This window comes from Pteronotus mesoamericanus, unplaced genomic scaffold, assembly GCF_021234165.1.
Source record: "Pteronotus mesoamericanus isolate MK-2021 breed Mesoamerican mustached bat unplaced genomic scaffold, CSHL_Meso_final contig_25, whole genome shotgun sequence".
NCBI classification, from domain to species: Eukaryota; Metazoa; Chordata; class Mammalia; order Chiroptera; family Mormoopidae; genus Pteronotus; species Pteronotus mesoamericanus.
The window spans coordinates 26,838,826-26,855,389 of record NW_026555105.1 but is presented as its reverse complement, the minus strand read 5'-3'; the positions used below and the strand labels follow the sequence as shown (position 1 = coordinate 26,855,389).

At 38.4% G+C, this 16,564-nt stretch overlaps 1 protein-coding gene across 1 annotated transcript in view; it reads left to right on the top strand.

Moving 5' to 3' along the window:
• The first annotated feature begins 1,331 nt into the window (after window positions 1–1,331).
• The window catches only part of HAO1 (hydroxyacid oxidase 1), a 49,791-nt gene continuing 34,558 nt past the window's right edge, over window positions 1,332–16,564 (top strand). The window contains exons 1-2 of the mRNA XM_054573505.1: window positions 1,332–1,524; window positions 6,869–7,020. Coding sequence (XP_054429480.1) covers window positions 1,388–1,524; window positions 6,869–7,020 — 289 coding nt within the window. The 5' untranslated portion in view covers window positions 1,332–1,387. The remainder of the gene's footprint in view (window positions 1,525–6,868; window positions 7,021–16,564) is intronic.

Here is a 16,564-nt window from a genome sequence, read left to right as displayed (position 1 = left end):
GGGGTCAGTTAGGTGCTAACAATTTTAATAATTGTTAAAGTTGCAGATAAATGAATATGTAAATAGAAGTTCATGCTTTTAGTATGCAAATTTTGGTTCAGTTCTCAGTAGCAGTTAAGATCCCTTAGAACAACTTTCACAATGATTTTAAATGGGAAATTATTTCTTCTAGGACTCCCCTATCATATTAACAAATTTTCTCATTCCAAGAACAATGTTAATGTCACATTACCTGTCACCACACTGATGCAAAAGGTAAGCGTTTGTGAATTTTAGGAATAAACCTATAAATAATTAAATGTTAATCCTAGTAGTATAAAACTTTTTAAATTAAAGTAAGGGGTAGGGAAGTGAGATTGAAAAGGAAGCCAGCAAACACAGGGTGGTTTATGAACCAGCTAACACTGTGGAGAACTGAAGCCTGCAACGTGGAATATCCATTTAAGAGTCAGCCACCAGACGAGTGAGGGATGGGGTTTTTATGCACCAACTTCCTTAAGTCCTGGGTTGTGGACTGTCCCAGGGTGTGTTGATTCCATAGCGCTTTAGTATGTCATGTGCTTGGAACAGCAGGTTCCAAGTTCAAGAGAAAATTCTTGTACAAATGTGTGCCTATGGACTTCAGCTGCTGAACAGCTAGCTTTAGGTGGAGACGGCTAGTTTGAAACTCAGGTGTGACCGATGTCAAAGTCATTGCTTTCTGAATCAAGCCTGAGTAATGGGAAGGTCCTCCGGGTGTTCCATGAGTAACTGAAATTCTAGCCTGAAACCAGAGGGTCCTTCGGAATGGCACCTCCTTACTTCCTCTCCAGAGCAAGGTAAGACCTTTTAAGGGTTAGTTACATATTTGGCTTTAATGTTCCTTATTAAAGCCAAATGTTTATAATCTACTAAATTTCATATTGTGTGTAGACTTTTTGTGTTTATTGGATGTCCAACTCATTCCATAAGCTCGTTTTCACATTGTATGTCCATGACCCAAATGTGGAAGGAAAATGAGTGGCAGCCTATTCTGGGTACCAAGTAAGGAGCTAAGGCACACACTGTGTGAAAGAAACAGCCTTAGGCAGAACTGAGCCAAGGGTGGTTTCATGCAAGTGCTTCTCTGAATTGTTAATTTTAACTCAATCCTCTGTCTTTTTAATGTGACAGACATTACAGCCTCCCCAATTCTTAGGGCTTAAGTGTTGCTTTTTTTTGGGCCGATAACTGCAAATGAAATTTCAAAGCCTAAGCGTATGTTTGCTCACTTAATGTAACACTAGAGAACTAAATCTGAACTTTGGAAAAAGTCTATTAATAATTAACAAATAACAGAATTATCAAGATGTAGAAGGCAACACAGGAAAAAAATAAAAACAACTTGGGGTTCCAATAACCTGTAAAAATGTTCACCCGGCTAGTTTGTATCAGTGATTATGAACAACATGCTAAATCAATACTTCCAAAATCTATATATGACTATTATAGGTCTGGAGCAAATGATCAGGAAACCCTGGCTGATAATATTGCAGCATTTTCCAGGTAAGAAAACTTATTTATTTTTAAGTTATGTTTTAAAATTACACAAAGACATTCTATGAAAATAAGTTCTCCTAGTTTCAATGTTGATGATGTAGAATTATTTGTCTAGATATATGCTTAGTAGAGAGGGGAAAATTCTTGGGATTGTGAGAAATCTTGGGCTTTTAGATTATTTTAAAATGTTTCAGGCATGGGACTATTGAAAAACTGACCGAAGAAGCCAACTCTAAGGTTTCTTCCTTGGGATTATGTGGATAACTAATGTAACTATGTGTGAAAATAGTGGTAAATTCTGATAACCCCAGTTTCTTTTTCTTTGAGCGTGACAGTGAGAGTCTGTTCATGGTGTGCGAAAGAGCGTTAAATGCAAGATAACATTAAATGTAAGATAATCATCTTCTCGGGTTGAGCCAGAACAGATTGTTGCCTCAAATGTTCTATCCTGCTGGCTTTCCCCTTTATCATTCATTTTGATTACTGTTGTCTAAACTTTCACTTTAGATTTCAATTTGTCTATATAGCATTAATCTTTCAACATTGTTGTTTTATCTCTCCTCCAAAGAGCTTCATCTCTCTTCCTAAGTTAGTTTCCCCTTGACTTTCATATTTCAAAGTACAAGATGGTGGGTGTCATGGTTTATGTTCTTTTGCTTGTAATAAAAACAAGAAGCAAAACAACTTTAAAAGAGTCTTTTATCTCTCAGCAGTTACAAAAATGGTTTATTTGCTCAAGTAGGCATGAAGAGCCCTCAATACACTACAATCTCTCAGGCTCATCCATTTATATTATAGCCTTTAGTGAAGCCAATGAGTGCCGTGGGTGCTCAGTGATGGTGATAAATTAAAGAAAAAAAAGGCAGAAAATATCCAGGGAAAAGACTCTGCCTTCCTTCTTAATTTCTTCTGTAGACTAGAGCAAATCCCTCAAAATCACTTTCCATGTATGAAGTAGGAAAAATGAAACTATTTTAACCAAGGTGTTTGTTGGCAAGCAGCATAGGTTCCCTGAAAATCAGTGTAGGAACTCAAGAGTGGAGTGAAGTCTGGGGCCTCTCTCAAACCCCTTTGAGCCTTGACTTTGTTCCTTGGAAACCAAATGAGCTGAAAAGATGCTGGAACAGCCACAGGAAGGGGAAAGTTGGCTAAGAGAAGGCAGGAGGCTTAAATTCTTGAGGAGTTTTTATCGCAACAGATGTTCGGGGCCATTGCCTGTCTAACATCTCAGTGCCTCTTTTGCTGTGCAACTTGCTGGTTGATCCCTTAACCTGTATTGAGCTGATCCCGTGGAACTAAGAATAGATTTTGTGCCAGGGTTGTGGTTTTGGCTTGATGAGATGAAAAGAATCAATCTGAATTCTCTCATTCTCATTTAAATGAAGACTACAAAACAACTAGACCTCAAATAGTCTGCTGTGACACAATGACAGAGTATTTTAAAGACATTTGTGAAATTTATATACCTCTCCCTCTGACAAGTACAACAAAAGATCATTCACAATGACAACTTTTATCTCTCTGCACTTAGCTCTCACGTCCACATTGTGGAGTTGTGGGGACACAGGCCACTTGTGTGACCCGGCGGTTGCTTGGAAATACTGCTTGTAAGATCAGCTTGCTATATCTTATGTGGTCCTACCTGATTGGAGTTAATTTTAAAAAGAACAGTTATTTGCCCTGGCCGGGTAGCTCAGTTGTTCTGATGTGCCAAGGTTGTGGGTTCGAACCCTGGTCAGGGCACATGCAGAAATCAACCTGCATAGATGGGTGAAACAACAAATCAACGTTTCTCTCTCTCTCCCTTCCCCTCTCTCTCTCTAACAAGCAATCAAATAAATAAATAAATAAATAAAACAATAAATAAATTCTCTCATAAAGAGAATTTAATTCTCTTATGTATTAACTCAAGGTATCCTCGTCAATCATGGTTTTCACGTATTTTGTGGCTTCTTGTGGAATTGTCAGTAGTAGAAAATGATTCTATAATTTGGGCATTTAGAAGTTTCATGATATTAGAAAAGGCAACTATTCTCATTCCTGTTGCATCGCTTATTGACACTTTTAAATAACAGATGGTAAACGTGATATCATTCTCTCTCTTGAATATTTGAGAAGCAATATAAACTTACCAGTAGTATTTTCAGTATTCTTTTCATGAGGTGTAAATGTCACAGAATCATCTAGCTGGTTTGCAAAATGGGTAAGTATGTTGCTTTTTGCTCTTCATTATGAAAAGCAGTAATTGTCTGTTGTTTTTGAGGATTCACAGGGAAAGAGATTTCAGATCCCAACTCTATTGTTTTCCTTCTACTCCGTCCCTCTGTCCTCTTTCTTCCCCTCCCTTCCACTACTCCCCCTCCATTCCAAAGCTGTGGTTTCTTTCTTTTTTTAAAAAAGATTTTGTTTATTTATTTTTAGAGAGGGGGAGGGAGGAAGAAAGACAGGAAGAGAAACATCAATGTGTGGTTGCCTCTTGCACGGCCCCTACAGGGGACCTGCAACGCAGGCATGTGCCCTGATTGAGAATCAAAGTGGTGACCCTTTTGTATGCAGGCAGGCACTCAGTCCACTGAGCCATGAAACCAGAGCAGGTGTGGTTTCTTTATCCAGACAAGTATTCACAAACACACACGCACAAAATCATGCACCATTACAGGACGTTCAAGGGACTTTAGAAACCATTAAACAAATGAATGATAAATAGTAAGATTATAAAAATTGTGGTATATTTTATACACATATATTTTATGTTTTAAATGCTTAGAGTAAAAAAATAATGAGGAAAAATTAGAATGCAATATGACTGCCTTACAGGATTTATAAAACATTAATTCACTGTGTTCAGTTGGTGGGATTCAGTAACAGTACACAGCATAAACAGCTGGATGATGAGTGAATGTCTTCCTTCAACGGAGGAGCCTCTCTTGGGGAGTGTGTATGTCACCTGATTTTTTGATAAATAAAATTTGAGCCCTTTGTTGGATGTGAAGTGTGGGTCAAAAGTCCTGTTAAAGGATTCCCGCCTTTACCTTACTTACTTTACTCATGCATCTTATTTTCCATCCTTAAAAAACGGTTTATTATTCACTTTGTTCGATTGTTTTGTCATTCTTCATATCCTTTTTCCAAAGTCGAGGTCTCGGAAGAGCACAGTCCAAGGTTATAGTCAGGTCCTACTTTATGTATAATTTGGGGTAAAAAAGATCACTTAAATTGGGGGTGGAGTTGGGCAGGGCTTGGAAAGTTACTGAAACTATCTGACAAATTTAGTTATAATTGCTCTTTGGAAAATATCAAAATGTGGAGGACTTCTGAGAGAACATACATTTTCCCGCTCTACTGATTTCTGTCTAATTTTGTCTAAGAATTACATTTTGTGCATTCGTTGATAAGTCTCTCTAATGTCATCCTCAGAACAACAACAAAAAAAAATGTGTAGGGAAGCAGGAACACACAGTTAAAGTGACTGCGCCACCATGTGGACAAGCATAAAGCTACTGCATGAGATGGAATTGAACCTTGCATTGTCAGTGATAAGTGGACATTTAAAAATGTCCCTCTGCCACACATGCACACACCCATCCACACAGCTGATAACCATGCAGTTCTATGTGTGTTCTTCATAAAAGCTTCCATTGTTCCCTTACTCTAAGTAAATATTAATGCCTTCCAAGGCCTGCACTTCAATGGCTGCTATTAAAATCTTTTTCTCTTAGTCTAATAATACACTTAGAGGCTATTGGTAATAAAAAACTCTCTTCAAGCCTTCTGCCTCACCCCCTTCAAAATGGAGATAAAAGAATCATGCTGTGAGGGTCAGTGGAGAAGAAAAGACTTCCAACAGCAGAGCATGTGGTGTGATGGAAAATAATGACGATTATGATGTTCAAAGGAATTTCAAAGTAATCACACAGTAAAACTTCTTTATTATGCTTTTCAGGGGCTGGATGTTTTTACTTCATTATGTGAGGAAGGGTTAGATTACAGACCGTTAGCTATTGCTCAAAGCAACATGAAGGCAGAATTTCTCCTTCCGCTACAGGAAGTAGGCTTCACTTAAGACTTTGGGGGTTCTATTTATTTTGGTTACTCCATTACTAAATCACACTTCACTATATTAACTAAAAACCTTGATATCCTGGAAGCAGAGTTAAGTCTAGGTAATGAAAGTCAAGTGCTGGGTAGGTATGTATGTGTGTGTACTCAACGTTTATTGTCTTAGTGCTCATTAGAATAGGGCTGTATTTTCTTCTGCTTAAATCAGTTACTAACAAGGAGTAAAATAATCCTGAACAAACAGGTGATATAAATTTTGCCAAGAGGAAAGAGAACTAGTTCTCCTGTAAATTTTACTAGTGAAATTTTCGTTCTTCGTTTTGGTGTTTTTATTGTAACACAAAACAATTGCAGAAAAAGGCATTTAAGAGAATGCTCAGTAGTCAAAAAAAATTTTAAGTTAAAAACTCCAGTCTTTGCCAAATAACATTTTTGAAGAAAATACTCAATTTTAAACTGAAAAAAATCTTCCCTTATTATGATACTTCAATGGATACATAATTCAGCTTAAGGATTTTGAAAAAGAAAACACATTATAATTTTAACTAAGGGAGTTTCTCTGTATGCTATTTTCAAATGGCTTGGAGGAAGTGAAATGAACATTCTATGTTCACAAATAAACTTTAAATGAATGTTAATAGTGACTTTATTTATAATTTGTACCAAATTGGAAACATCCTAAATTTATCAGGGGACGGGTACCTTCTTACACTGAGTACTATTCACCAACCAAAAGGGACAATCTGCTGATGCTTTTAGCAATATGGATGAATCTCAACTGCATTGCTTAGTCAAAGAAGCCAGGTTTATAAGCCTACGAACTGTATGGTTCTGTTTATACGATATTCTTGCAAAGTAAAACTATAGGGACAACCCCCTGCCCCCACAGATTGATGGTTATTAGGGGAGGGGTAAGGGAAGAGCTTCACTACAAAAGGTAATGGGGAAATTTTTCAGGATAGTAAACTGCTCTAGATCTTGATTCTTTTGGCAGGTACAAGACTGTATGCATTTGTCAAAGCTCAAAAAACTTTACACTCAAATGGGCGAATTCTACTGCATGTTAAATATGTCTCACTTTGAACAATGGCTTGAGAAATTCATTATTATCTTAATGCTAACTTTCTATCTTAACAAACATTCAAATTATCCCTTTTCCTTTAGCTCTGTAAAGTAATTTGCTTGATGAGAAAAATAGAAGGAAATCTTTTCTTTTTCATTAAAATGTAACGTCAAAGCTCTAATTACACTTTTGAAATTCTAAAACTGTTTTTTGTGTTTTGAATTCTAGATGGAAGCTCTATCCACGGATGCTCCGGAACGTGGCTGAAGTAGACCTGTCGACTTCTGTTTTAGGCCAAAGAGTCAGTATGCCAATATGCATTGGGGCTACGGCCATGCAGTGCATGGCTCACGTGGATGGGGAGCTTGCGACAGTGCGAGGTACGAAGAAGGTCCTCACCCAAAGGGACAGAGGAGGGCTAATGATTAGTGACTCCCCTCTCTGTGTGCACCACACAAACACTTCCCTGGATGTTTTTACAGCCACAGAAATCAAGTCCATTGACTATGACATCAAAGTGCCTGGTCTGGCACATTACGCTCTTCTGTTTTTGAACTGTATGATTCTGGTTTTATGAAGTGTAAAATGGCGGTAAAAATAGTACCTACCTCCTTGGGTTGCACATACAAATAAAGTGCTCAAAACAGTGTCTGGCACAGAGGAGTGGCTCCATAACTTTTAGTTATATCATGAATATTAGTATCAACATCTCAGAAATGGAGGCCTGAGGAATGGACCCTGGGTCATATAACTAGGCATTGGCAGACATGGGATTTAACCTTATGGCCACCTTATTTCAAAGCCCTTCCTGCTTCCCCCAAATACATGAGAGTCTCACAATGAAAGAACAAATGCAGTAACCTGATTGGTTGTTTTCTGCCATGATTTTGGACCATGATTTTTTTCCCTCCTGATGGGTTATATTCCCAATAGAGCATTTCCAACTGCCTAGGAAAAGGGAGTGATGAGAGATTCAAAGATGATATAAGGAAGTTTCTTATTAGGGCTAATTTATTAACTCGCCAATCCTCTAGCCACTGTGAACATTTGTGAAGGCATACACAATGATTAATCTCATATTCTGCTTCAGAAACTCATATAAAGTTGGGAACGAAATCTTTCTGACTTCTTTTGAATCTAAGCAGGGCAGGTAATTCAGGCCCAAAGAGCAGAAACTAAATATTATTTTAAAGCATTTTAGTTCTAAGAATTAAGGATTCTGTGGATTCCTTTACCTCCTTGAAATGGCTTCCGCAGTATTCTACCAGGGATATCCATATGAGCCAGTGACGTTTTACTAGACAGGTTAGGTTAGAGGCTGGAGCTTTTTTAAATTCTAGGACAATGCACAGATAAGTGGCCTCAGGGCCCCAGCCCTTTGTCTATGGTAATTCTGAATTTGGGCCAGGAGAAGAAAAAGAGGGGAAACATAAAGTGGATGTCTGTCTATTCAAAGTTGGACAGTAAAGGCCTTCCCAAGCACGCCATCAACAACAACCATAAAAACCAAAGCAAATAAATCCGCATGAGAAAATGCAATTTCTGTGATCTAAAATTTTTATAAAAAATGAAAACAAATGGCCAACTTATAAAAAGTAAAAGATAGAACACTGCAAAATGTTAATGTCCTTTCTGTGTAAAGCACCCTTATATTTAAAAATAAAATAACATATAGCACAAAAAGAGATGAAAAGATGTAAGTAAAAGAAGACAAATAAGAAATCCACAAATGGAGAGATAAAATGGCCAATAAACATGATAATTGTTCAATTTTACAAATAAATGTAAATTATAATCATATTATATTTTCTGAATATCTAATTAGCACTTTAAGATTATACAGTTTGTCCCTGACCAGGTAGCTCAGTTGGTTAGTGTTGTCCCAATACTCCTAGGTTAAGGATTTAATCCATGGTCAGGGTACAAGAAGCAACGAATAAATGCATAAGCAAGTGAAACCACAAATTGATGTTTCCCTTTCTCTCTTTCTCCTTTCCTCTCTCTCTCAAATCAGTAAATAAAAAAAGATTATACAGTTTGATGACGTAAGAGGGAAAATGTGTATTTTCCAATACTATTGACAAGAGAGTACAGTGAAACAATCATTCTAGGAAATAATTTGACGCTGTGTACCAAAGTTTTAAAAGTGAATTCTATGTGATATTGTAAATTCTCTTTTAAGAATTCCAAGGAAATAGTAGTGATTTTGAGGAAAGGCATTTCTCCAAGGATGTTCATGTCTCTGATATTTTTAATAGAAGGGAGTTTGGAAAAAGAACACACATGTCCCGTAGTTGGATATAGGTTACAAAAAAGAGGGGGCATTGAAAATGGGATCAATTAAAAATTTTTTAAAATGGGATAAATAGAGTATAGTGATATGGAGAGAAGTGACAATACAAGAAATTCTTAAAAGCAGTTACAAGCAATAGGAAGACCCTAAAATGTACTTATTTTTAAAGATTAAGAAGACCAACTTGTGTTTACAAGTGTTTGTGTATAATTGATAGGATTACTCCTGACTTTATATTCTTCCTATTTTTGGTCCATACTTATAAAATTTCCTTTGAATTATTTTGTAGGAAGAAAGCAATAAAAACTAAATTTATAAGAGGAAAGATGGGACCATCTTTCCTCTTATGGACACAATGGGGCCATGAATAGAATGGAAAAGAAGAAGAGAAAGTAAAAGAAGACAGTAAGCAGAGCTCACTTTGTAAAACACCTTAGAGCCTGCTAATTATTTATATGTGTATTACTTTATTTGATATTTGACAGGCGTCACTGTGCCCATTGTGTGGGCAAAGAGCTCGAGTTCCAGAGAACGCAGGTTTTCGTAGCTAGTAAATGACAGGATTTACTCTCCACCTCACTTCTGGTGGGTCCAACGCCAGTGCTCCTTATTTTGGGGTGTGTGGAAAGAAAAATGAGAAGAAAGTTTATTTCAAAACTATAATATGGTAGGTTAGTTAGGACTATTTTATCCAACATCATTTCCTCCTGGCCCTAACTATGTAGTTATTAAATATCTATCATAGCATTCCTTTACATTTCTTTATCAAACACCTATGAAGTAAAGGGCATGTTCTGGGCACTATTCTAAATATATTCCAAGTATTAAAACACTGAATCCTTTGAGCAGCCCAAAGAACTAGTGTTTTTATTAAGCCCATTTTACACAGCAGATAAACGACTTGCCCAGAGTCACATGCAACTCATAAAGATGGGATTCAGACCCAAACAGTCTGGCTCTAGAGTCTGGACTCTTAACCTTTAATTTCCAGAAAAATCCCATCAAATGTCACCAGGCGAAGCTCATTTACTGTCAATTACAATCTCCTAAAAATAATGACTTTATCACTTTAAGAGCATGCTAAGCTGGTCCCCCAGGAGAGTGAGATACTTCGTAGACACTAGGATGAGGTGTAACAGGCAGAACAAAGGTGAGGTACCACGAGAACACAGAGGAATGGGCAATGAAAGGTTACATACAGTGCCCTGAAGAATCTATTCTGGATCAGGTTCCTGTCTGGGTAGTGATATCAGTTTATTTTCCAAATTTGTAGTAGAATCCTCCCTGCAGCATTTAAACATCCTTAAGGTTTTCTTCTATATTCCAATTATCTCCTATGGGTTGATGGTCTATTTCTTATTGAGATTAATCCTGAAAGCCAATGTTGATCAGCTCATAGTAAAGCGCATTCCATGGTTGGCATGTTTTGGCTGTGGGATGGATAGGTGCCTTGGAAGGAAAGGGTGTATACCTACAGTAGATGCTCTTGGTGCCCGGGATATACTCCTCTCTTACTTACCATATGTATCAGAACCTGCAACTTTTTGCCTGCCATTTTCTATGGCAGCAGAATGGCAAATGTCTGGAAGGTTGGGTTGGGAATGGGTGAATGGGAAAGACCCCCAGCCAACAATGCAGAGGAGTTTTAGAAATACTCCATCTCTCTTTGATCAGGATAATCGACACATTTTCTAATATTGTTGCCCAGTGCTTCCTAGTGGGATTGAGCCCCCATTGCCCTCAGAAGTTACCTGCTCATTAATACCCACTTAGTTGACTACCTTCCCCTCCCTCTCTTTTTTCTACTCCATCAACTCACCTTGTGTTTATCCTCATATTAAAGACTTGTACTCATATATTCGTCTCATTGTTGGCTCGGGTGGAAGGATGCAAACCAAGACAGAGGCTAACTCAAGATTATAGATAGCCACAAGCAAATTTAAGGAAGAATGTGAGGGCATTCATATTGGGTAGAGATTACTTTCTTTTCTCAATTCCATGTCAGAAAATTAACATGGAATTGGGCAGCTTCTATTTGGTTTACTCTATTGTTTCAAAATATGGAAATACTCTTGAGCTAGCCTGATACTTGGGGAAATTGTGAAATCTATGGAATTGTTTAGAGATATTTTTTTCTACCCTTTTAATTATCTCGTCCCAAATCAGGGCCTTGTTTTCAGAGCCTCGGCCCCTAGCTAGGAGAAGTTGGGGCCAAGTTCAAGGGATTGGGGTTAGGGAGCAATTCTCTCTGAAGAGAGTATCCCCTTCAGCCTGGTCAGTGAGTGTAGGTAAGGTTTACTCAAATCCCCAGAAAATTGTCTAGCCTGAGTAATTAAAATGGTCTTCCAGAAAGTTCTGGAAGTTGCTGTGGTACCACAATCTCTTCTCCCCAGTTGGCTCTCCAGACTTCTTCATAGGGCCCTGGTCCAAGGGCTTTTGGCCTTTCTTCTCACCACTGTGGGGCACATACCCAGTATAAGCTGGGTCCAAGGACAGAGCTCTACTTTCTTACATGGCTGTGTGGTTGTAGAGTGACCAATGAAGCAACTCTCTTTTTTTTTTCATTTTCCAAGTGACAATAAACATGTGAATTTCAGATAAACAACACATCGTTTATAATGGCGTGTCCTGTACACTTATCTGCTATATCTGGCAGCCCTAATAGCATAACAGCTCTTGCCTTTAGGGGTTCTTGTGAGGATTCCATGAGATAAATGCAAGGGGAAGCTTCTTGAAATGTGGAGTAGTTTTTATTTGGCCCTCAGAATTCAGAGTCTTCCATACTTTCTTTTCTATACATGAAAAACACTTTCAGAAAAAGTATACTCCATTTATGCCTTCATGGGAATGAAAATGGCTCTTTTCACTTTGCTAAAGACATTTTTGTTTGTCAATCTCTATGCAGGAACTTCAAAAAATGGCTTTAAGGTCCAGGATGGTAATGTAAATATCCAAAGAGGGATGAAGTTCAGAGAACAACAGTGCAAGCTCCCTGGTGGAGACTGGCAAACCTGAGATTGCAGGTTCCATCCAAACGGAGCAGCCTTAGCTTGGTACTAGCTAACTGGTGCCCCAAGGGAGTGAGGATGTGGGGCTGCCAATCTTCAAAATTTTAACAGAAGCCAGGAATCTTGATTTTTATGTTCAATCTCCTGGTTTTTAAATGTTGGCAAACAAATCAAAATTGGGGCAACAATGTGTGGGCCAAAGCAAATACTTTTGTGGGCTACAACTGTCCCTTGGGCTGTCTGGCAGGGCTAGGACATCTGATTTATGTGGAAATTCACCACTAACTAGCTTCACTCCTTGTGACAGGTCCTTTGCACTCTCTAGGATTACGTTGTTTCCTCATTGATAAAGTGAGCTGCTTAAGTGAGATCAGTGGTTTGTGTACCGTGTCCAAAGGAGGTTGGGGTAGTACCCAAGGATCTCAGAGAAGTTAGGTGTTTCACTGGACCACTTACATTGCATGTTGCAATTCAAACGAACAGTTCTTTAAAGAAAAAGTTCTGCTGCTAAGACAAAAGCAAAGGGACAAAAATGGGCCTTGGCGGGGTGGCTCAGTTAGTTGGAGTGTTGTCCCTACATAAAAGAGTTGTGTGTTCAATCCCTGGCCCGGGCACTTACGGGAAGCAGCTCATTCATGTTTCTCTCTCACATTGGTATTTCTCTCTCTCTCCCCTTCTCTCTAGAATCAATGAATATATCCTTGGGTAAGGATTAAAAAGAAAAAAAACTCCACAATGAGAAAACTCAAAAAACAAAACCAGAAAATTCCCAACAGGAGTAGATGAGCTTTATAATTTTTTTTATGTATATCATAGTTTTGTGCCCATTTAAAATTTTATCAAATACAAAAAAAGAGACTAATGCGATACGTCAGAACAGAGGTCCCTGAAAAGCTGGAGAAATCTCTGGAAAACGGGGTAACCTACCAATCCTACAAAAAGGCAGGGGGCAGGAAGGGTGCCCAAGGAGCAGAAGGCACAGTACTTATAAGGCACGTTGTATAACAAAGGCAGATTAACAAAGATGACTTCACAAAGGGAGAAGGCTGCTGCCTGAGCCACCCTGGGCAAATAGATGCATGTGTGTGTGTGTGTGTCCTAGGAAACTTTTGCCCTGACTAAGGATGGCAGCTGAAAGAGGATCAAAGACACTGGATAGCTGACAGAAATGGTGAACACTGATGTACCATAGGAAAAGCTGGACATCCCCATTGTCTTCCTGTGCACGTGGGATTTCAGAATGGCCTTTTCAAAGCAAAGGGCAGAAAGGTGCTCTCTCTCTCTCGCTCTTGCTTGCTGATGCTTCTGGTAGGGATGCTTGGTACAGAGAAGTCTCTCTCTTGCTCTGGAGCGTGGTTCAAGCCCTCGCTCTGGGCCTTTGAGATTTTGACATTCTGGGTCTCTGTCTTGCTCCCTGCACGGACAGGAGTGCTTGTGGGACCAGGAGATGCCAGGCCCACCAGGGGCTTAGACCCTATGAGGATGGCAGCTTAGTGCTGGAGGCAGGGACCCTGACTGGGCTGTGTGCCTCTCCGGGCTCCAGCATCTGGGACACCACAATCCAGTGCAGCACGGCACACGGTTCCTGGACTGCCGCAGGAAGACTGGGGGCAGCACACCCCGGATCATGAAGGAGAGAGCTGCTGTGAGAGGATGGTGATTCTGAAACCCTACCAGTACACCTACCAGAGAGGACGGAGATCTGTTTATGTGACTGGCTTAAGGACAGATAAGGAAAAGGGGAACTTCTGGGTGTGGTTTTGGCTTGTAGTCTTTTGGGGAGCAAGAGAAGTTCTGAGTCTCATGGGAGAGAAGAGCACGGAGCAGGAACGCTCTCAGCAACCCCCAGGTTGGAACCCCATTCTTAAAAACCTGTTTCCTTCAACACAATTGTTGGGTCATATATAAGGGTGCCAAGTGGCTGAAGCCCAGTTTGCATGGTTATAAGAACATTTAAAGTAGAGAACTGACCTTTCTTGTTTTTCTGAAATCCCACCTCTCTCCTCTGCCCTGAAGAACACAAGTCCTGGAGAGAGATCTTGTGTGCCTCTGACTTTCATTTCTCGTAGCTGCATTCTTGGAATAGAGAAGAGCAAGTAGATAGTCATTTATCTCTGGATCTTCCAGAAAACACAAATAGGTGTTTAATAAATGCTACATAAATTTTAAAAGGGATACTTCAAAGTCTTGTGGAAAAAGGTGAGAGCAATGGATGTGTGGCCAGGCAATTTGAATTCATTAACTCGTCTACCTTTGACCACCATCTGAAAATGTGTGAGCTCAAAGCTGTAAGGATCTCTCTCCAACTCCTGTGGATATGGAAATAGGCTTGCAAAGGTTAAATACTTTGTTCAAGGTTATTGATCGCGTATGCAATACTGTTAATTATATCCTGGTCAGTTACTGATACTTCCAAAAGTTATTAACTGCTGCAAGAACTGTAAGACAAGTTCTATGCCCTGCTCTTGGAATATTAGCTGTAAATGTTCTGTTTTTATAGTTTTATTTCTTTAGTTTTGAAAGGATGGAATAAGCCAAAGTATATGAAACTCATTAGGAAATATGAACCTTATATAAAATTCTAAAACATAAATAAAGGGGCTTGAACTTTAAACAAAAATTTAAGCTCTTAAGACAGAAAGAAGCCAGCTGGGAAGCACTGAATGCACTGCAGTTTGCCGTACGTTGTATTATGATTAAGAGATTTATTGTAGCCAGTGATCTAATCAACATTTTGATAATTGACAATCATTATATTTAAGCAGTCATATAAATCCTTGTACTTATAATGGCACATTCATTTGAAACTCTATTAGATTGTTTTTGATTTTTTAAGTTTTATCATTTATATAAACTTCAGGGATGATTATAAAATCATTCCTACAAGAATTTAACATATTGAAGGAAATAGCAATAATAAACATAAATGCTAGTAGAATATAAAAGAGGTAGTCTCATTAGGTTCAATTTCCGTCTTGCAGGATAAGGAGAGCATCTCTGACTTCTTAGGGAACTGATTAATAAAAGCCTGCTATTCACTGAGGCTTCTAGGACATTATCATGGAATACTCTCTGGTTTTATGAGCAGTGGCTGTAATAAATATATTTCATCCTCTAAGAGCTACATTAGCTCTTTTGCTCCATTTAAACATGGAAAGTCAAAAAGAAAGAAAAAATGGGATTAAACAAACATTCATTTGTCGTGCTGCTTCTCACATGTTATATGGACAAGTGCCACACGAGGGAGTGCTGGGACCTCAAATACAGACAAATTCAACCCACCTAATGTGTTCCAGGAATGCTCGGCATATTAGCAAATTCTTATTAAACTGTCAAAAGAAAAAAAAAAGATTTTTAAAAGAAATTCCTGCCCCTGGATGCAATTAGAGGCTACCACACAGGATTTGATGGGCCATAAAACCATTAAATCTAAACACTTTCTTTTTGAGCCTAAAAGGCCAGAACATTCCAAAGTGAAGTTTTGGGACTCAGCTCTGACTTGACCACCTATTAAGGTGCAGGTGGAACAGATTGCGGAGGAACACAAAGAGCCATACAGACCCCAGCGAACTGAATTAGGGTGTAGGTGAGAGCTTTAGCTGTTGAATTTTCTGGATTTTCCGAGATTAAGTGATCAACCCTAACATTGAGTGAAAGACCATTCAGCAAGAAAAATTGTCATTTCCTTTACTCCAGACCCAAACGATGTATTTTTGAAAGCTTTATTGATTTATATATTTATGTGTTGTACTAGGTGACCCAGTAGATATACATTTCAGCATAACTACGAAGAAAATATCCCCGTTATTCTCAATTTTACCTAAATCCAGGAAAAGCACCAGATTTGCTTTAAATGAAACTTTTGCTTTTTCTGAAGGGAGTGTCTTTTATGCACCAGAAACTTGGACTTTCCATTCCTAGCATTAATCCTCGCAATGGACCTGCGAGGGGATCATCGTTTATCGTCTCCTCACTTGACATGGAGGAAAAGCACACCCTTGACTAAGGCCTAGTAGAGCTGGTCAGTGGTTCAGGAGGGGTTTGATCTGTTCCCTTCTAGAATTGGACCCAGTTATTGTCTTTGTTCATTTTTTAATTAATTCTTACTAAGACACAAAAGTAGGGAGGTCTAATGGAGAAAAATTTGTCCAAATTACATCAGTTGAACATTTGGAAGGAAATACCTCTGCATTATTGTAGTAAAAGAAAATCAATTCATACCTTTTCTTATCTTTATTTTTAATCTACTTCAGCTGATTCATGTTTTGAACCTTTTTTGCCAACAGTCAAAATCAGTGGAATGCTCCTTCTTCATATATACATTACATATACATATATATACATATGTATGTATATTAAAAGATTATAGACTTCTTTATGTATTATGCATAGAGAAGTCTATAAATTAATTTATAGTCTAATAATTTAAAGTCTAATAATTAATTTCTAAAGTTTTTCAAAAAGGTAACAGGTTCAGTGTTTAAATAGCTATTAAAAATTAGACTTTAGCTATGTTAAAGACCAACATCACATAATATGACTCTAGGATTTTGCTCCCTAACTTAAGCTATTGGGCAGCTTTTTTGAGAAGATAAATTTGCTTTTTCTCAAATTGCTGGTGTG